This window comes from Amphiura filiformis, chromosome 9, assembly GCF_039555335.1.
Source record: "Amphiura filiformis chromosome 9, Afil_fr2py, whole genome shotgun sequence".
Classification (NCBI taxonomy): domain Eukaryota; kingdom Metazoa; phylum Echinodermata; class Ophiuroidea; order Amphilepidida; family Amphiuridae; genus Amphiura; species Amphiura filiformis.
Genome location: NC_092636.1, coordinates 49,746,377 through 49,768,105, shown reverse-complemented (window position 1 = coordinate 49,768,105; position 21,729 = coordinate 49,746,377). Strand labels below are relative to the sequence as shown.

The window sequence follows — 21,729 nt, the reverse complement described above, 5'->3', positions numbered from 1 at the left end:
ATCGTTAAATTCCCAATTTCGCGGTCAAATTATGCTTTTTTCTTTCAAAATAATAATACTAACCAGGGTGACCATAATTTTAAACGAGTGAAAAGGCATTATATATATCGCAACTCCCATTAAAAAAATCAAAAGTTTTGTTAAGTTATGGAAAGTCAAGCACAATTAATTTTCCAGTAAAATTAATATAGGTCAAAGGAAAAGAAATTTAAATGATAACCATTTGAATATTTGCGGCAGTTTACGGAAACTTAAAACTAGTGTAATCAGTAATTCAAACTCCTGTCAGCTTCTCCATATACTCCAGTTTTGTGTCCAAACGTGTCCAAAAGTGCTATTTGGATCCAAAATGCGGGTCTTTTTCACAAGGATATCGGGTCAAACTTAGCAGCCTGTCATGCCAAACAATACAGAAATTATATTTCGCGGTCAACTGACGTAACAAATTGATATCCGGGCATGCGCCGTTTAGTGCTAGACAGTCGTGACTAGCAAAGCCACTTATCGTATTAGTTGATCAATCGGATTAGATCATTGTTTCCATCAATAGGCGGATGCACACATTATTTATTTGATGTGGGCAGCGAGCGACCTCCTCTTTTATCATCTTCTCTGCTTGTAAGCCAACACCGGTGTTCCACACAATGTGGGTGTTCCATAATCTTGTCTTATCCAGCCTTTTATATTAAGAGCAGGCGTCTACCTCTATTAAAATAACCTGAATGGTACTTCAAACAATGAATTCAAGTTACAGATCAACTCACATAATCCCTTGCATTTTCGTTTCTGAACCATGAGTAATAGGAAAACCTGTATTGTCCGTTAATTTTTCTCCAGTTTGAAGAATCAAATACTAATAATTATAATATCTGATTAATTATGGTGTCAAATGTGTGTTACAATACGTATGCATGACGTTGAAACAATCATGATTAAAAAACACCAATGATTTTAAATACAGTCATCGCCAATGACTCAATAAATCGTATTTCTTTGATTTATATCGTGAAGCTGATCTTTCACCCCTGTCGTTAATTACTCTACATAGCGCCCTCTGTTGATTGTAGGCTAATCGCCAAATTCCAGCCTCGGAGTTTTGAGACCAGAATCTTGATGCCGATGAAATCAAGGAATAATTACGATGACGTCATCAATTTCTATCGAGGTTTACTGCTAAATACGAATGGGTGTGCAACGGCACAGATTTTTATCTGCTAATTCTGTCACACGTATTATAGTATGATAAAGCAAGCTGGTGCTGACGTCACTGTAACTCTGAGTCGTGAAAAATCGCTTCGCAAATTTGGCACGGAAGAGTGTGGAGTCGCCATAATACACTCTCTGATCTGTCTCGCAGACGTCATTGTCGCCGAAGTCGCCAAAAGAGAGCAGTACTTTATTATTAATATGGTAAGTAAGATGGTGCTGACGTCACTGTAACTCTTGTGTAACTCCTAGTCGTGAAAAATCGCTTAGCAAATTTGGCATGGAAGAGTGTCATACATTCATTTTTGTGATCTCAGCCAGGGTCGGCAGATGCCCTGCTTTGTCGCCGAAGTCGCCAACAGAGGGCAGTATTTAATTATTATTAATAGAATCAGGCGGTGATGGAAGCGATATCGCCAATTTTGAGGTCCAATGGATTAACACAATAATCATGAAATCTTCACAAACAATTCTAAATTTGTTATGAGGTGTCAAAGCAAAATCATCTTACTCTAAAACCGTCGGGGTTCGACAAAGTACCCCACTGCAAGTATGTTAATTTTCCATTTGTAATTGCTAACCGTGTATTTTGAATGGGGCTGTCAGCCCTGTATCTTCGCCAGCCTCGTACGTCACGGGTTGCGCTTCCTATGCCGCCTGTAATAGAATGATACTGCCCTCTGTTTATCATTTTAGCGATCGATAGAGGGGGAAATGGGCAATTTTTACCGACAGTGGGGGTATAACAGTAATTTATACATTAAAAATACACATTTTGACACCATTATTTTTATTTTTATTAGAATTTTAATGCGTTTTGTTCAACATAATTCGGAGAAATTGACGGATAATACAGGTTTACCTAAAGCTCTTGTCTGAACAATAGACTAGCAGAAACTAAAAAGATAAAACAGACCCTTAAGACCTTTGAGTTAAAATTTAGCTTGTGTTAACAATCTGAAAGATGGCATTTGTTTTACAAAAAGTCCGATTGAACTCATTCATTGGGTAAAACAATTGTCCCCTTATTTCCAAAAAACCTTTCAAAACTCATTTACACAGATTAAAGAATCAAAATTGGATAATACACTGATTGACAACCTCACACTAATAGTGTGAAAAGTTACGTACCGTATGATACTTTCAGTTCAACAGGAATTTTCGTTCTACAGATAACTTTCAAACGATTCAAAAATAATTTAATTTTACCAGCTTTTATGGCTTGTGGGAAAAAACAAAGACAGTTTGATCTGCACCGCAAATTTGAATTTACTGACACCTGTCTTATTGCTAGTCGCTTTGAGCATGTTGAGTGACAATTTTTTGCAGATTTAAGGCAGTCGAATTTGGAAACCAATATTAACATTCGAATGTTGGTTATGGAATAGGCACGAGCTATCGTAATCAAAGCTATGTACATGATGTGTGCTTGCTGATCGTGTAGTGTAGCAGTTAGACAAAATACTTTGTGCAGAACAATTGGTTGTGCCTTTAATGGAGCTTATGCAATCAAACTCAACGAAATGGGAAAACGATGTAGATAAACATTACTTCCATGCGCGATTATGTTTGTAAAAGAAGACATTACCAACAAATTAGATTTGACGTAACCATGGATACGTATTTTATGTACTTATTGGTAAAAGCCATTACCAAATTGCAATAACGAATTAGTGTGAGTGGTACTATAGTCTAGATGGTTTACTTGAGACAGTAGCATCCGCGTGTAATAGACGCGCGATCAATGACAGTGCATTTGTAGGTCGTGATGCGGCGCGAGTTGACTGCGCTCTACAGATACACCGCCTGTGATCGCGCGTATCGCACGCGGATGCTACTCTCTCAAATGGCCTATAGCACGATGAATGCGTAAAAAAGTAGTATCTTGACGTCTATTTTTCTATACAGTCAGCACAATAGATATTACCTTATAGCCAAAGTGAGGATTGATTTGAAAACCAAGGTAACTATATGCATAATGATAGGGCAAAAAGCCAAAGCCCGTTGAATCATGTTAACCTTGACCTATTTTTTGATGTTACCCAGGTAACAAAACACCTGAGGTATGACAAACTATTCTTTATTTAAACTATTTTTCCAGATTTTCAGACTACTTTCAAATCAAAATCGGAGCATTTTTGAATATTGTTTATGTGGACAATTGTGGAGACCAAAATTGTCCAGAACTGTATATTGGAGATAGCTCAAACTATACTTTTTCTGATTCATAATAAATTAATGAGAGGAGTACATTGGCATGAATTTATCCAGAATCGACCAATTTTCAAATTTAAGCACTGCATAACCGGCAATTTCTGTTTTATGCAGATTAGCATTACCCCTATTCCTTTTTTTGTCGTTTTTTGGATATGTTGTTGGTAATGTTTTTAGAGATACTTACAACAACAAAAAACATCGATGATACCGATAATTGTACAAATTGTTTTGCAAATATATTACCCCCCCCCCCCCAAAAAAAGATATAATAATAATAACAATTATAACGTATAACATTGTAATAGTATGTTTAGTATCCAATAAATTTCTTGGCGGGTTTCATTTACTCTTTACTAGTCTCAGATTTACTGGAGTCATTGCAAAAAAATTCCCTTCCATGAATACCCTTCATTTCGAAGAATTAGCGTTCTCATAACCTAGTTCTTTCTTTTTTCGCAATATTGTGATCAATAGTCATTTATGTGTGATTTTCGTAATTCGTAATTGCAGATTTCTGTAATAAAACGAAATTACTTGAACGAAATTATAGAGTGAATCTTATATCGTCTGAAAAACACTTTTTCTTTAATTAAATGGCTGTCATCAGATTGTTATTATTACGTCTATTTTAAATGAAGCATCTATATAATTTGACTTGACGATCCTGCAAACCAAAACCTATTAGCTGAAGTAAATGGCATCTAATCGAACCAGTGTTTTTAAAAGCCAGACACGCACCCACTTGCCAATGTGTTCCTTACCCACGATTCTAAGTAATGTATACATCATTCTCATCTGCTTCGTTGGCGTACAAACGTGAGTGGTGATAAAATTTCAACATTTGTGATATGCATTGTGGGGCATGATCAAAGTTATGTATTTGCAGTTATTTGCTCTTACCCGCCATCTGAGTTGACCGTGCATCGCTAAATATCATATAATGTTGCTCAATTAGTTGTAATTTTAGTATACGCCACAAACCACGTCTGTCTAACAAATAATCTACAATAACTAAAATCTGGCAACAGCTTCACACAATATATGGATCCGTGGAATAGCACATCGTCAGATCATGGTCAATGGTCATATTCAAATTCAAAAGATGTAATAAATATGGATAATCCAGATTTAAATACGGATCGCCCAGATTTAAATACCGAAGGCGAAGACAACTCGGAACTGATGGAAGAGAAAACTTTCAAGACGCGTGTGCAAAAATTTGGTGATACGACGACATTGCATGGTGCAAGATATGTAACTACGCCTAAATATCATGGGCTAAGAAGGTAAGTAAATTATCATTAGATCATTCAGCACATTAAAATGGACGCACAATAGAAAAAAAATCATTTTGTGAGCGAGATACATACAATGTACCCACTGCTGCATTGATGATCTACTATAGCTTTGTGACTTTTACCTCTTCCCTTTCATCTTTTCTTTCTTGCTGTCCCAATCATAGTGTTTAGTGTAGGAATGACCCCAGCTATGGGTCAAATAGCTAATGTAGTTTAGGCGGATTTGGGATTTAATCTCAACAACGGCAAGAAGGTGCTTTAAAGATAATTCATCCAACAGCCAGTGAACAAAATCATGGAGTCCTGAGACCTGAGCAACAACTTCGCGCTTTTGGTTGGAGATAAAAGCAACAAGTGCAGAGTGCGGATGAAGAAAGAAAAAACACAACTTTCATTCTAAACGGCCACAGGACACCTGTTGATAGGAGTTGCAACCATCAACAGTATCTACAACAACTGAAAGACTAACAATAATGGATACAACCAAAAGCACTAGGGTTAAAGCCCCTACCAAAGCATCAACTATTATATCTCCGAATCTGTATCACCTGCTGATATAAATAAAGTGGTCACCATAAAGCCGAAAGGAGGGGTGAACAGGGACAGAGGAGGTAAGTCAGTTAAGCAAATTAAGTAAGTCAAACTCCTTAAACGTAAGAAGTCGTTGAATATTTTCTAATCTCAGCACAAGAACACTAAGCAGTATGCACCTTCAAGAGGAAATAATGTGGTCTAGCCAAGTTGTACAACCAAGACATGCATGGTTGGAATACAGGAACATTGAATTGTTCACCAAGACGAGGAAATCAATCATCATGACTTTATGATGGATATCAACTCGTCTCATCCTCTGCTTGGAGAAATACTGGCGGAGTATCCATTGGAGGAGTCGGACTACTGTTAAGCCCAAAAACTAAGAGAGCAGTTCTATATTGTACCTCTTTGTCACCTTGAATATTGTGCATGACCTTTGGTGGCAACCAAAACACTAAATTTATTGTCACCTACTGTCCTACAAACGTGTGTGAGGAAAGAGATGCAGAACAACACCTCCAATTACTAGACAGAACGATACGGTAATTTCCAGCACACAACTTTCTGATCGTTATGGGCGCATATAAAATCATAATTATTGTCAGGTTTTGAGCTCAATACGCACGGTACTTTCTCAATACGCAAGCTAGCGACTATCATATCCTTTCAACACATATATTCAAGTGCAAGCATCAAAATATGGCTTCTTTAGAATAAAAAAATACGGGAGAAGATTTATCGTCTGAATATCAAATCGTGCATAGCACATTCACGTGTATCGATCCCGGGTATTGATTTAGTGTCTCTGCTGTACAATGTAATTATTAACCAAGCGATGTCGATGTGTTGCATGGACAAGATCTGGAAAAGTAATCTGCCAAGAGAACTAAAGATCAAGTTATTTACCACCACTGTAAAATCTGTACTAATTACCTTACGTTGCTGAAACAACAAGAGCTTTGGATGGCTACTAGACCCGTCTTTTGCGAAAAGCACTAGATGTCTCACGGGAAACAAATAAAGCACTGTATAGGAAACTTTTGCCAATCTCTAAGAGGCTCAGGATTAGAAGGTTAAAGCTTGCAGGGCACTGTGCAAGGAGCGAGGAGGGAGCAGCTTCAATTGTTCTTACGTGGCAGCCCAAACACGGAAATGGAGCAAGAGGCCCACCCAAGAAGGATTACACATGAAGATGTTGGCAGATGACACGGGATTAACAGGACCAGACATCAAAAATTGTATGCTGGATAGAGCAGTTTGGATAGCTATTATGGGAGTCCGACTACAAGAGTCGACCTAAGCAGTAAGTAAGCAACAGTGCTTTATTAATTCATTAACGATATTGAAGTTGATAATTATTAACATAATATAATATAATTCGAAAGGTTTTCAACCAATGTGTACTACCAGCCATGACCTACGGAGCTGAAACATGGACACTTACTAAGAGGATGGAGCAAAAGCTGAAAACTGCACTGCATAGCATGGAAAGATGCATGCTGGGCTTCACCAAAAGGGATAGGAAAACAGTGGCATGGATCAGGAGCCAAACAGAAGTTACAGACATAATCCACACAATAAAAATGAAGAAGTGGCATTGGGCTGGCCATCTTGCAAGATCAACAGATAATAGATGGACAAAGAATGTCACAGAATTGAGGCCTTGGCTGGGCTCAAGACACAAAGGCAGACAGATAGTCAGATGGAGGGATGAGCTATCCAGTTTCATAAGGATCAGGTGGATGGCAAAAGCAAATGACAGGAAACTTTGGTGCCAACTTTGGAAGGCTTTCGCCCTGCAGCGGGCTGAATACGGCTAATGATGATGATGATGATGAATATAATACATAATTGATTATTTGTTTTGTATTACACAGAATAATTTGGGTTCTACTTATTGTTGGTCTTAACTCCTACCTTTGGATGAGCATCATCGGGAGTTTCGTTAAATATTTCCAACACCCTGTGGACAGTTTCGTGAAGATGTCTTATTCCACCAACTTAACATTTCCAGCGGTGACCATATGCAATTATAATCAATTCCGAAAATCTGCTGTTGGTGAAGAGCTTATAGACCTTTTGGCATTGATCTACAATCCATCTTCTTTTCAAGGTATATTAATGTGATCGTATCGTTTAGATTACTGAACGAATTATGGTATTTGATCGAACCGACAAATCATAACTCTAATCCCGACCCTAAACCTAATCATAACCCCACCATTACCCATATGCTGTTAAGCATGTGCTCAAACTGTGACCTGACACCTGTAGCAATCTGGCGGCGTTACTTGTTTCATTTTTTGTAACACAAATTTGCCTTATTATTCTAATACTGTTTTAATTTTATAACTGCCTTAGATCATGATTAAGTGCTACTCAGTGTCGTCTGTATGATATACTCCAACTAGATCCATCGCGCTTCGCGCTCACGGCCGGTTCGAGCTCGAAATAGTCGGGGTACTGAGCTTATTCTAATTAAGATAAGCCTAGTGAAGAAGAGAAAGTAATGAATTAGACCACTACAGTGCTTTAACATCTCACTATTTGCTTTAACACTCTCATTATTTAGGTCTTACCTTCATGCAAGCATCACGTATATCCCTAATCCTAACCCTATAACACTAACACTATCCCTAACCCTACGCCTAACCCTAAACCCTAAACCTAAACCCTATAACCAAACCTTAGAATTCATGATAATGCTTACATGAAGGTAAACCCATTATTTTCTATTATTAACAGACAATTCTATAAACTGGACGATCATAGATAATACCATACGAGACAGAGGATATAAGACGGAGGATATTGTTTGGAATGGCGCTCACCAAATTGAGGACATGCTTCAAAATTGTTCTTGGCGAATGCTGAAGCCATGTGGAGCTGAGAATTTTACGAAAGTGATAACTGATTGGGGAGTGTGTTACACGTTTAACGAACCACAAGATAGCTCCGATGCACTAGCGATTAACCAGCCTGGCAATAATAACGGTCTGTTTGTGAGGTTGAACATAGAGCAAGATGAGTATGTGTATGGAGAAGACTCCGCTGCTGGAATTAAGGTAATGATTTATCGACGTTTATGGATGTTTAAAGCTACTTACATGTGTTTAACTGAATGCTTGAATGGTATAATATTTAAATATTACTAGATTTTCAAGATTTAATTCAAACTTGTTCGAATACATCTGTTCATTTGTTACTTTCTGGCGCCATCAATCGATAGCGTTCTCACTAGGCTCACAAAAGCGAAGACGTGACGGAAAAGTCTGGAAGAGCAATCGCTGGGTGGAATTTAGATGGTTGAACCCTGGGAACTGTATTGCTCATAGATAAGGTCAACATGGTCAAGTCTGATGTTTTAGGGACATGTAGTCATGGTAGTTGGAAGTATTTGTAATGACCCTTAATGTATGTGGTTGTTGAACCCACAATCCTTTTCACCCCAATAACCCATTTACTAAATTTCCTATAATATTTTTAAAACATTAAAACGTTTATATCTGAAAAAGTCCAAAATGGACGAGTCTAATTTTATATTTGATTATACCTGGATGAATGACAACATTCACAAACGTATCCAAAATGGACAGTTTATGCTCTCAGATGTTTAAATAGAATTTGAAATATGGAAAAACATGATCGGCTATGTGTATCAAGAAATCCAAATGCTGCATCATAGTTCTATTCGTCTCAAATAATACTTGCAAATGCAATGCTTGCTCTCAAAATGAATGCTTAAATATTCTTTATATTAGATTCTTCTACATCCACAAGGAGTTCGTCCTCTGGTCAGAGAACTTGGATTTTCAGTTTCGCCTGGATTTGAGACGTCTGTCAGTGTAAGGTTGACTAAGGTAGGTGACAATACAATATTATCTTTATTAGTATATTCTCACATCTTGCGTGGGGGTGTGTGTGTGTGTGTAATAAGATATTGCGTTCAATCCATACAATTTTACATCAATATAATTGTATTGTATGAACTTTGAAATACACTAGCACACGAAGCACTATACATTTACATTTGACGAAATCTACTTAAGGGTATACGAGGTATTGTTGGTCGAAGCAGCCAAAAAACCGATTTTCATTATCTGAAACAATATATTATAAACACTTTGGTGTTTTGCAAAAGTTCATTCTACAAATCATATACTTTGAAAACTTGCTTAATTTATTGTTGTTAATGAGTTATGTACGTTTTACAAAAGTGTTATTGTTTCAGCCCTCTTTACAACATAACTCAAGAACCACCGGACCTACAAAAGTATATCTGTGATATTTGAATTCTTCTACACGCTCGCTATGAATTGAATAATCCAATTTTTGCTAAAGTTCACTACCATTCGCAAGATGCTGTGAACTACTTTTTCTTTTGACTGCTTCGACCAACAATACATCGTATACCCTTAGCTCTCATACACTCTTAGATAACGAGAACCAATCAGAGAACACGTTACACAAAATGTGTTGGAAAATATGCGCAGTGCTTTCGGACGCCTTCATTTTTCTTGCGGGTTGAGACATTTATATTTGCTTGTATTTTCCAATATTTTTGGTATAAAAACAGCAAAAATAATGATTTGCAATAGGTTTATAAATACGCATCACTTGTAGCTCGAGTAATTGTAAAATATAATGCACTTCTACGGAGATGTTGGGTTTAGATGGACTGATTGTTTTTAGCATATGACTGAGTTTGGGGCATTTATTTCTAAAATAGCTGAAACAATTTGTAACGTTCAGTAGATACAAAATCTACAATATCTATATAAATAGCTGAGGAATTTGTAATATTTCAGCACACAAATCTACAATATCCGTTTCCATCCAATTGCAAGGCGACCGAAGATGGCACGAAATATTCAAAGTTGTATACTGTACACAATTGCCAATATGAGTGTAGAATTTCGTATGCTGTAGACAAGTGTAAATGTCGTGACTACAGATATCCGGGTAAGATAACGTAAATATGTTATAAACATCTCAAAAAAAGTAACTAACCCCCCCTTAAATAATGGCCATTATTCAAAAACAGACTATTGTATTACATATCTGTAGAATGCGTTAGAAGCAGAATTTATTTCTGCACATTACACCTCATTTGATACGATAGCCCAGAAAACAATAAAACACCGGTCCATTTTTAAATGTAATGAGGTCCAGATTTGAACATTGCATTTACAACAAGACAAAAACACTCAGATTATCATTACACAAAATTTCCTTCCATTATACTTGCAAATCAATAGAATTAAAATGGAACTTTCAAATCTTGGGCTACATTGATTTAAATGTACGCTGTGACGTCAATATTTAGTCAATTGCTACAAATGAGGTGTCAAAATGTGCTGAAATAAATTCTGCTTCCAACGCATTTTACAGATTTGTGATATATTCGCCCGTTTTTGAATAATGGCCATTATTTTAGGAGGGCTAGTTACCTTTTTTGAGATGTTTAGTAGTAGCCGCTATGTGTTCTCCAAACCCCACCCATGACGTACGGCTCAAAAACTTGTGCCATGACTCAGAAAATGGAGAATTTTGGAGGAATGGAGAAAGTTGAGAGTGGCTCAACACAGTATGGAAATGAGCATGCTTGGGATCACAAATGATTGGATCAAAAGCATGACACAGGTCACTGATGCATGTCATCCAGACTGTGAAACAAAAGAAGTGGTCTTTGGCTAGTCTCATCAGATGGACGAAGGACCAAACTGGTTTAGGAATGGATACATATAAATAGGTACTCGGGAAGACAGAAGGTTAGATGGAGGGATGAAATTACAAAACTGGGATAAATCAGAGTGGCGTCACCTTCGAGATGCCTTCACCATGTTCACCATGCTGTGTGTCGACGATTGCTTAGGATGATGATGATGAGTAGTTGAATAGCGGTCATTGAGTTTTAGCAGTTCTTGCGGTATAGTGCAGCGGTGGTTTTTTTTAGAAATTGCCAGAGTTGCCTAGTAGCGCTAAAATATTGCGTGTGTTTACACCCAAACGACTTGAGCTAATCGTAGATCCATCCTTTTTCCGCTCATTTTGATAACGATATAATTTTGACCCAACACCTTAGCCGGTAGTAGGACCGGCCATCAATAATGACCATATATGGGGTGTTGGGCCCCGCCATACTATCTTTCTACAGTACAGTTCTTTTCATTTTTCTGTGGTGAAATTATTCCAAAAGATATCGATTTTCATATTGTTATGACAACGTAACAAGTTGCAAAAAATGTAACTTCCAGTATTTGATTTAATTCAAAACCATGTGATTCTAACAACTGGATGACTGCGAATATTCACTATTTTATATTCAATTATACTTATTGTTCAGCAATGTGACTCGGGTAAAATTTATTAATACAAACATATGTCATTTTGAACCGTTTGTCTAATGATGTAAATTCATAATAAATTCTTAAACTTATTTCTATTTCATTTGGTTCATTTCGTCTTAGTCTTTTCCTTTCCCGTTCATTTTCCCACATCCCTTGGGACTCCAAATCCGGTACCTTCGCTCTAGTTCTCCTTTGGCTAATTCTCCAATTTAGCTTCATAATAATATTTAGGAGAAAATCCGATAAATATCGCATGTTCGTATAATATTTATCTGCAAATCGATTTTGCTGATACTGTTGCACATAACCAGAATTTCCCAATTTTGCGAGGGCGCGCTCGCATCATGACGTCATAGTGGCATTATATGGTTCATAATTGTACGTAAATGTAAAATAATAATGGTATAATGTCTTTTAATATCGAAAATTAGGTGGGTTGCAACAACCCCTCTCTTCTTCGTAATCTGTGTTACAAAAACGGCTCAGTAGGAGTGAGTATAACTCATTCTGAGCTACTGCGGTTATCAAGCTTGTTGATAAATATAATCGTAACGGAAACCTTAACATTGTGTTTACAGGCAATGCAACATTCTGTTCTCCTCAACTGCTGAAGAAATGTCTTTACCCTAAAGAAGGTTTGTATAAATCAACGTCTTTGTATTATACATGTACAATTGTACATGCACTTGTAAAATCTACATTTACACTTGAAGTTTAGTTTACGGACAGTTGAAATTGAGGTTATTAAATAAAAGTTTTTTTGATAAATAAAACGTATATCCTTCTAATATTAATTAGCAAGATACAAAATAATGACTGTCCTTTAACGATTAGGTATGTACGGGTTTTTACTTGCTAATGCACTGCAATTGATTTCCAGTTTCCCCTTATCATGTTCAATCAAGTTGGCTTTTTTGAAAGTTGTATGTTAAATTCCAGTTGCAAACTATTGAATTTGATCAAATCCAGTTCAAAAAATATGGTCCACACCTTGTCCACGTTTTATTAAGGTAAATGGTTAGATTTGGAATTATTGAAACTGTCGAATTTGCTTGATTTTCAAAATTGATCAGTGGGGATGTGGATTTTAAATGGAATGGCCCATTGCGCTTATTCTCCTACAAGCTTTTTTGACATCCTATAGAGGAGTGAGGGCAAGTATGAAACATAACTCTGCCGAAACTGAACGGGGCTCCGCCTCTCACTCACAACGTTATTATATATTCTACACCGGATGCATGAGTTGAAAGACTAATCACAAATTGTTTTTCACACGTATTCAGAGGAATTCGTTGAGCAAAATCTTGGGACATCTTGCAAATGCCCTATTCCATGCGATTCAAGAAATTACGAAGGAAAAATCTCCATTGCGTATTTACCAGGCAGGCATATTGTGAAAGCTCTTATGGAAAGGCTAAATGCATCTAAAGAATATATCAGGTAGTTGTTTTATGCTATACCGTAAACGTTCGCCTAATGGCGCTATGGGTTGCCTTGACATAACTGGAATTATAGCCACAAACTAAAAGTGCCCTCTCATAAAAGTCCCACTAACAAATAAGGGCACATACCCTTAATTATTGTAAGAATTTTTAGAGGAGGGAGTTCTCTATTTGTACATGCAATTTACCCCAAGGCAGAAGAGCCCAGGTGCGCCATTAGGCGAACGTTAACGGTATTTATCAAACTTGAGATATATGCAATTATATCTGATTCTAACGGAATTCAATAAAAGAGTTGTCTTTTTTTCTTCATTTTGTTTTTGTTTTTAGAGAAAATGTTCTTGAGTTGTGCTATATTTTATCAAACGTGCGATATATGCAATTATATCTGATTCTAACGGAATTCAATAATAAAGATAATTGTCTTTTATTCTTCATTTTTTTGTTTTTAGAGAAAATTTTCTTGATTTGAAGATCTTTTTCGAGTCTATGAGTTACGAAACTGTGACAGAAGTTGGTTCATATTCGTCAGATACGATGTTAAGTAAGTTTTTACCATGACTGGTTAGTACATAGAGCTATGACCATAACAATCATCTTTCATGTATCAGTGTGATATATTCTATACAACCATCGTAAAAATCACTCTCATGTGAAGGGATTTCAAATAGATGCACGTGCGTGTATGTTACGTACATTTGGAAATTGATGGCTCTCTATTAATTTGGTTTTTGTGATATATCACGTTTTGTTTATCCTACAGGTGATATTGGCGGTCAGATGGGTCTGTTAGCTGGTATGAGTCTGGTAACTTTGGCAGAATTTATTGATTTCTTCATTGCTATATGTTGCGAGAAATATGGGCCTTCGCAAACAACTAGAAGAAAGTCTATTGTAAAATAATATTTAAATTCAAATATTCTGTAGCAGCATAGTTGACATTGGCGTTGACATTAACTTTCAGTAAAATAGTAAACAATGTTTTCAGTATTAGGGTCTTGACTCTTGATTACAGCCATTCAGCAATAGGCATCATTCAAATCAATAAAAACAAGAGCATAGCGTGAAATGTCCCTTTATAAAATCGGCGAAGACAATTTCAAATAGTACGAGCAGTTCCATTGTTAAAAATTGAGTCGTATCACATTTTTCCTTTTGAAGAAGTGTGTACGTCAAGGTTATCCTCTTTCTGCACTGTTGTTTATAATGTGTTTTGGTTTGTAAAATAAAACAGAATAAGAGCATTAATAGTATAAAACTTCCACTTCAGAATTATTGTAAAAAGTGCGCATATTAGTGTATGCAAACGATATTATAGTAACTTGTATCAGATCATAAGAATGTAGGCTAAATTTAACAAACATCGCGTGAATTGTGTACTGTTTCAGGTCTGAGTTAAGTGAGGGTTGAGCTAAGTTCAACAAAAACAGAAGTCATGTGGATTGGATCTTGTATAACAATCCAAAGAAAGATATATAATTTTAAGATGGAAGTTGTATCCAAATAATACTGTTAATTCACCAGCTGTACTAATAGTAGTTCACCTAATACTGGTAGTACTAATTCTGCAAATGATATACCTGAAAACTGGGAGGGAAAGGTAAAGTCGATTCAAAGTATTATTCACGCGTGGAAAAAGAGAGACCTGACAATGATTAGCAAAATAATTGTGACAAATAGTCTGGTGATTTATCGAGTGCATGTTCATTATAACAGTAAAATTAAAAACAGTAATATTATACAGAAAATTCATAAATTTTTCAGTAACAGATATCTTGTTTGTATTTTATAAAGACATTGAGAAGAAAAGGCAGTTCACTAACAAACTTATTATAATTTGTAAGCTATGTATCAGTAAATTAATATATTAATTTAAATTGAATTATTCTTGGAATTTGCACACTTGGTTATTTCGGTTTCAATGTATACTATCATGGTTTCACGTACGGTATTGCTACTCTCAGTTCCGCAGACTGTTTTAAATTATTGATGCCTTCTGTTCATGTACATGTGCCTATATTCACATTCACAATCCTTACATGGATAAACATTATTCTATTAAAGGTCCGTAACCCGATCGACAGCATTATCCCCCGATTTTTTCATTGTTGATGAGGTTTTGGTATCACATAATAGATACTATTTTTCTCATTACTATCCTGAAATTTGACGCTCCAAGTCGATGTATTTCCGGAGAAATCATGAAACACAGCGGTTTTTACAGGCTACCAGTTGTTCGCATTTTACACGACACGGGAGTTTTGGGTAGTCATAGAATGAAATCGGAATAGATTCAGAAGACTTCACCCCAGTACCAATTCGTCCACAAAAATACATCAAATAGGCCCCCTAATGTCAAACTATAGATGGCGCTATAATGATAAAAAAAAAAAAAAAAAAGAAATACATAAGAGGCGAAATAAATAAGGAAACATGACCTATATTGTCAAGCATGATACGAGGAATATGAAAAAAATTATGAGAGCACCCCCCATTAAAAAAATTAGTTAAAAAATAAAACAAAGAAAAATCATAAATATGTGAAAATGTGCATCATGTAGCTAAAAATAAAGAAATAATTAAGCGAAGTAAATACAGCATGGGCTATCTTGTCAAGAATGATAATGAGCGCAGTGATATGTAATGTTTTTTAAGATTAATCAGTATGAATAGAGGGTATCACCGTGTACAGGGGCGAGCCGGTGTTCAGTCCCAAGGCGAACACTTCCTGTTTCCACCGGGACATGCGCTCGGCCGTTGTTTCGGGATGCCTGACAAAGAATGCAATTCACGCATACCAGTGTATTGGCTTGCTAATATGCTAATTATTCACATTTATGCTGAAATTGTTCCCGTTTTCTCACATAGATGGATAAAGGGGACAATATTTGACATTGTATGTAAGTTTGAAGAGAATCCATATCCTAAACCGATAGGGTTACCCCCTTTAATACTTAGGGTTTGGTGTAGTGCGAAACTTATTGACCTTTCAATGATTATGCGATGTATCAACCTATTATATGTAGGTTGTTCCAAATGTAATGTTTACCCATGATAAACATTTTACTTTTTTTTCTTCAATTTTGACCAACCAAAATTTTGACAATCTTAAAGGAGGATTTCGTGATCCTAGCATCCTCTTTTTTTTTTTTTTTCAGTAGATATCCACGAAAAAAGCTTATTTCCAAAATTTTAGTTGATTCCGATTTTGCGTTTGCGAGTTATGCATGATTATGTGTATTACACTGCTCCATAGACAATGTGTTGTAATTTCGTTCTGGTGCACCAGAACGAAATTCAAATTTGGCGATATTTTTGCTAAACGAATTAATCTGCAAGAAATATTTGGTACATAAACATTATGTAGCCAGAGGTATCCAGTGGTGTAAAAATCTCAACTTTTTTGGGAAAAGTGGGGGATGAGGCTGTGGATCACGAAATGCCCTTTATAAAACTTTATAAACATTCTTATTGACTGTTTATAATTTTGTGTCTTTAGAACATATATATTCAGTGTTCATCTATTTGTCATTTAACATGTTTAAGATCAGTTGTAATGGTCGACGAAAAAATGGCATGGAAAATCAAATTTGGCGCTTTTTTCCAAAATCTTCCTTGCGTCATTTATATTCTGAAAATGTACTTATATACTTTACATTATTACTGAAAACAACGCCCCTCTTTTCATTGCTGTCACCCAAAGACCCATATTCATTTTTGAACAAATGTGATCTGTCAACCAAAACTCTTTAATTTTTCATTTGATCTGTCAACCAATGGCCCTTATTTTACAATTTGAACACCAACTTTAAGTTATCACTGATGTTTTATGTTACTTATTTTTTGTAATAACAAAGCCATTTAGAACTAGAAATTCAATGTTCAAGGGTTCTGTGGTCATGGTGGTGCTGTTTTGGTTCTCACCAAGCAAAGGCCCTCCTCTAAAATTCCGGACGACTCATGTATATCCTGATTCAAACTTGCCATGCGAAGACCACTGTGTAGCGAAGTCCACCGTAGACTCGAATTTAATTATGCTTTGCGTACAAATCCTTGCACAGAAGACAATTTCCAAAATGGTGCCGCTTTCATCAATAACCCACTTTCGTCAGGAATCAGGCCACAAATAAAATGTTACTCCACCTGTTCTTATTTACATTGAGATATGTGTTGTGTCGACAGAAGAATATATTCCCTCTTTGGGAAGAGAAGAGCACTGAGTTGTACTCGAAATCTCCGTCTTTAAATATTGCTGGATTAATAGCTATTAAAAGCACATTATTGGCTATGAAAATTTACTGGCTTACAGGTACCTTTCGTCGAAGGTATATATAAGACACATAATAGAAAGCCTACGACAATTTTGTAAATCAAATCGGTCACGAAAAACTTTTGCTCTTTGATACCAAAGTAGTAAAACTGGAAATTCCCACTCTTAAAAAAGACCCATTTTCTCACATTCACCTTATCATAGCCACAGGGATTTTCCATAATGGTGCTATACAATGATGGCATAGTCTGACGAGTAGGACCTGTTTTTTGCTTAGTTACCAACTCTGCTCTGACTATGATCGTTCAAGAAAGATTAACACTGGACTTTTGCGATTCGTCTTTCTTGTGCCATGTGAGATAGTGATCACAGTGTGAAATGAATATAGTCTGGTAACTTAGAAAAAAAGGTCCTTCTCGTCGGACTATGATGGCATTGAGTCAAGATATTAATTAATCTTACTGAATTGTTCTTGAATCAATTTGATACCATGAGAGGGGATTCCCGTTTCTCATAAATATATGAGTGGCGCTTGAGAAAATAACCTTTTATATTCTGATAATTGAACTGAAATATAATGGAATACTAGTGTATAACAATTTTATGAGTGAATTATTCCCTAAACGTAACATGGAGGAATACACATTTATAATGTTCCTGTGCTTGCAAATGTTATAACGTACACTTATGTATGTACCAATTCAACCGACATCAACTAAATGACATTACCTAAGGCAATGTCACCTAAAATTGTTCCGTTTAGATCAAGCAAAAAGAAAAGGAACTGCAAACCATTTCAGTAATATTATATTAGTATGCGTGTTGTCAAAATGAAATGAAGCTGGAGTACACATACGGAAGTGAAAGAAGATATATATATATCTCAAATGAAGAAACTAATGTATCCGAAACCGAAATGAATCCATTTATCACCACACACCCAGCTATATATAGTTTCCAAATGTTCCAAAGTTAACTAAAGCAATTAATATATATTTGATTACTGTACCTCGTTGAGCCACAATATGTACTAAACATTTTCCTGAGTTAATAGTTTCAACTCGGGTTGGGCTTTTTATCGCCATTTGAAAACGATATGTGAATGTATGGTAAGTTGTTGAATGCGGCCCACAAATATATGTAACGATACGTTAAGTGGTCCGCAATTCAAGTTTATTTAAAATCTTGCACAATCTTGCCCATAGTGTATAGCACAAAATGCCTTGAAACTACCAAATAACTGCACTTATGTTTGTGAAAATATAATTTTATGTACATTTGGCGCAACATGGTTGAAGTTGTAGCAAATAATTTATGTGGTTGGGCCGTACTTGTAGCGCAGTGTATATACGTGGACATTCCTTTAGTAATTGTTGTAAAGGTACGTCGTAAGGAGTGTTGGGGGTAATCCTTATCAACAAATCGAAATCTTTCAAGCTTGGTGCATATCTCATCTTTTCAATATTTTTATAAATTTATTTCAGAATTCATCAATCAATACTTCTTTGATTCTTCCTCACCTTATTTCAGATTGTTTAAAGCTATTGCAATTAAGTAGATATCAAGCGATGGAATCTTCAAACCTTAACGAGTCAACAGTAGAGAACGCAACGGTTCCAAATGTTTACTTGGTACCAGTACCATGGTATTGGCGTCAAATATTCCAACTCATTCTTGCTATTGTCGGCATAATAGGAAACTCCGTGGTGATACATTTGTACCTTAACACTCGGAAACTGGCGATGAGCGCTACGAATAGATTCATCGCAGCTTTGGCAGTTGCTGATATCATTACATCAATTTGCATCATTCCGATTCCGACCCTGTCGCATGTTCCTGCGAACACTGGAGGTCGTTTCTACTGTAAAGTGGTATGGTCGTCGTTTGTGATGTGGGTATCCATTATCGCATCGATTTTAACCCTTACCGTTCTTTCAGTAGAGCGTTTTGTTGCTATAGCTCAACCAGTACGATATAAAAGGCTCTTCTCTGTGAAAATGACAAGACTCATCATTGGAATCATCTGGATTTTTGCCTTCGTTTTTAATACTTTTGTAATTTACGTCAATCATCTTACCCTTGACAACAATGATCTTGTCCGTGAGAACAATGATACCTGCTATGTCGACTACTATAAAACAGGTTTCCAGATTTTCATTGGAATTTCGGTTTTTATTGTCGAGTATCTTATACCTGTTACCTTGATGCTTGTAACAAACATTCGATCGATCCAACTTCTGAAGACGCGTGCCCAGGTTTTAACGACAAATTCAGATAATGCCTTACTACAAGCGCGGCGACGTATCATCTACATGTTATTATATGTGATAATTAGTTTCATCATCTGCTGGTCTCCGGATCAAATTGCTTTCCTTATCTACAATCTCGGTATTGTACCCCCCGAATATATATATGGATATACATACAGAGCATTTGTTGTATTGGCCTTTTCAAATTCTTGTGTCAACCCCGTCTTGTACGCCATGACTAATAAGAACTTCAGGCGAGCTATCAAACAACACTTGTTCCATTCGCGAAGAGGCGGTGGGCAAAGAAATAGTTTCTTTGATACTCCCTTTGAAACTGGAGAGCTTTCCGGTTCTAAAACTAGCACAGATGGGACAAATAATTTATCTACAATCAATATCGTATCTGCATTGCCTCCAAAGTCCAATAGACAGTTTACTATGTTTAATATCGGTTTTACAAACAACATTGAGCCTGGCAAAGAATAATTATTGCATGTAGAAAAGGATGCTTCACGGAGAAAAACCAACGTTAGTACAATCCTTGGTATTTCAAGAGTCTTCAATTTTTTAAACCACTGTAAATAAGCGCTTCAATATCACATTTGTTACACGTTTGTGAATTATAATCGCGGGATGTATTCACCATAGTGGTGTATGTATACATCCACATCCCTTTTACTCTAAGATGTGAGCAGATCCTAAAACTTCTTTTTGAACTTTGTGACGATCTTTAAGACCCCTTTTCAGTGTCAATGTGGTTGGTAAAAATTACCCATCTTTTTGTCGGTTAAGGTGAACCGAAGGTAAAATTTGCAATTAGTAGCCATGGTAACCCGTAGTCTCCGACAGAATTTGACGATGTCAGACGTCAAAATAGACTAAAGCGTAAATCTCAATAAAAATTCTTTATCTTGACCACGGTGCATCCTCCCTGAGAGATGAAAATTGGTCTATTCACAGCCACAGGTACAAAAAATTAAAGTAAAAAAAATATATAAAAAAATTAATCAAAACCGCATTCCGTATTAGGTGTTTAACTATGGAAAGGCTTTGAGACGAACTATTAAATTAAGATGGCCTAAATCACTGCGCATCATCAGCGCACGATGCGTCTATTGTCATTGATAGATATTGACTCCGTGGAACGAGTTTCGTAAAATTCTTTTATTTAAAAAAACGGAGAGGTCAATTGTCAAAAGTCAAAAAGTATGTGATAGCTGATATGTTCCTCAACATCATTAGTTATTCAGTTACGTTTGGTTTATGCGTTAAAGTACCCAAAAATCAGTTCCTGGCAAATACAGTTCTTTTAGGGACATCCTGTATATCAAACATCCTGGAAATTTGGCAAACAAGAAAAGAAAACATTTGTCGATTATTTTCGTTTAATACCTACATTCTATCAGTGGCGTAGCAAGGTTATCGGAACGTGGGGGGGGTGTTGACATGATTGTAAGAGTCACAACAACACTGAATAAAAAAATTATAAATCCAATTTAACTGTAAAATATAATATTTTTATTAAAGATATCCCCTATACAAATCAGGTACTGATAACTTAAAATTGTATATTTCATGTAAGGGTTTTGTTTGGTCGAAGAAGCCAAAAAAATCGACTTTCATTTATAATTAATACTATATTATTCAAAAATAACACTTTGATAATTTGTAAAAGTTCATTCGTTCTACAAATCATATACTTTGAAAAATTGCTTGATTTATTGTTGTTAATTAGTGTTGTTGTTTCAGCCCTCTTTACAACATAATTCAAGAACCACAGGACCTACAAAAGTATATTGAATTGTTCTACACACTCACTATCAAATGATCAATGCAATTTTTGCCAAAGCTCACATCCATTCCCAAGATGCTTTGAACTACCAAATCGCAACAGTTTAAAATAGTTGCTAACCTTAAGGGGGTACTACAACCCTTGCCAATTTTGTGCCTATTTTTGCATTTTTCTCAAAAATTAAAGCGCATTGGTGACAAGTAAGTAAGATATGTATATTATAGGGGCAAGGACTACAACTACTGCACTGAAAATTTTATTTCAGCACAGACAACAGTTGAGGAGTTACAGTCACAAATGAGGGAAAACCAATATTTGATCAATTAATCAATACATACTAGTCTTGAGTCACTGAAATACCAGTGTAGTAA

General features: G+C 36.1%; 2 protein-coding genes across 2 annotated transcripts; both read left to right on the top strand.

Moving 5' to 3' along the window:
• Positions 1 to 4,314: 4,314 nt before the first annotated feature.
• LOC140161095 (acid-sensing ion channel 1-like) lies at positions 4,315 to 15,533 on the top strand. The gene is made up of 9 exons (XM_072184483.1): positions 4,315 to 4,709; positions 7,133 to 7,368; positions 8,001 to 8,320; positions 9,017 to 9,115; positions 10,064 to 10,217; positions 12,184 to 12,240; positions 12,889 to 13,045; positions 13,500 to 13,591; positions 13,811 to 15,533. Exons 1-9 carry the CDS (start codon positions 4,465 to 4,467, stop codon positions 13,948 to 13,950), a joined length of 1,500 nt encoding a protein of 499 aa, XP_072040584.1. The 5' UTR covers positions 4,315 to 4,464; the 3' UTR covers positions 13,951 to 15,533.
• Positions 15,534 to 17,745: 2,212 nt separating this feature from the next.
• LOC140161094 (galanin receptor 2a-like) lies at positions 17,746 to 20,526 on the top strand. Its single transcript, XM_072184481.1, has 2 exons — positions 17,746 to 18,426; positions 18,848 to 20,526. The coding sequence occupies exons 1-2, from the start codon at positions 18,420 to 18,422 to the stop codon at positions 20,050 to 20,052; spliced, it is 1,212 nt and encodes a 403-aa protein (XP_072040582.1). The 5' UTR covers positions 17,746 to 18,419; the 3' UTR covers positions 20,053 to 20,526.
• The last annotated feature ends 1,203 nt before the right edge of the window (positions 20,527 to 21,729 follow it).

Bases quoted from the DNA above. Each gene is read 5' to 3' on its own strand.
- LOC140161095 (XM_072184483.1), top strand. From the start codon at position 4,465: ATGGATCCGTGGAATAGCACATCGTCAGATCATGGTCAATGGTCATAT. The intron at 8,321-9,016 runs GTAATGATTTAT...TCTTTATATTAG, and splicing joins ACTCCGCTGCTGGAATTAAG to ATTCTTCTACATCCACAAGG. The intron at 13,592-13,810 runs GTAAGTTTTTAC...TTTATCCTACAG, and splicing joins TTCGTCAGATACGATGTTAA to GTGATATTGGCGGTCAGATG.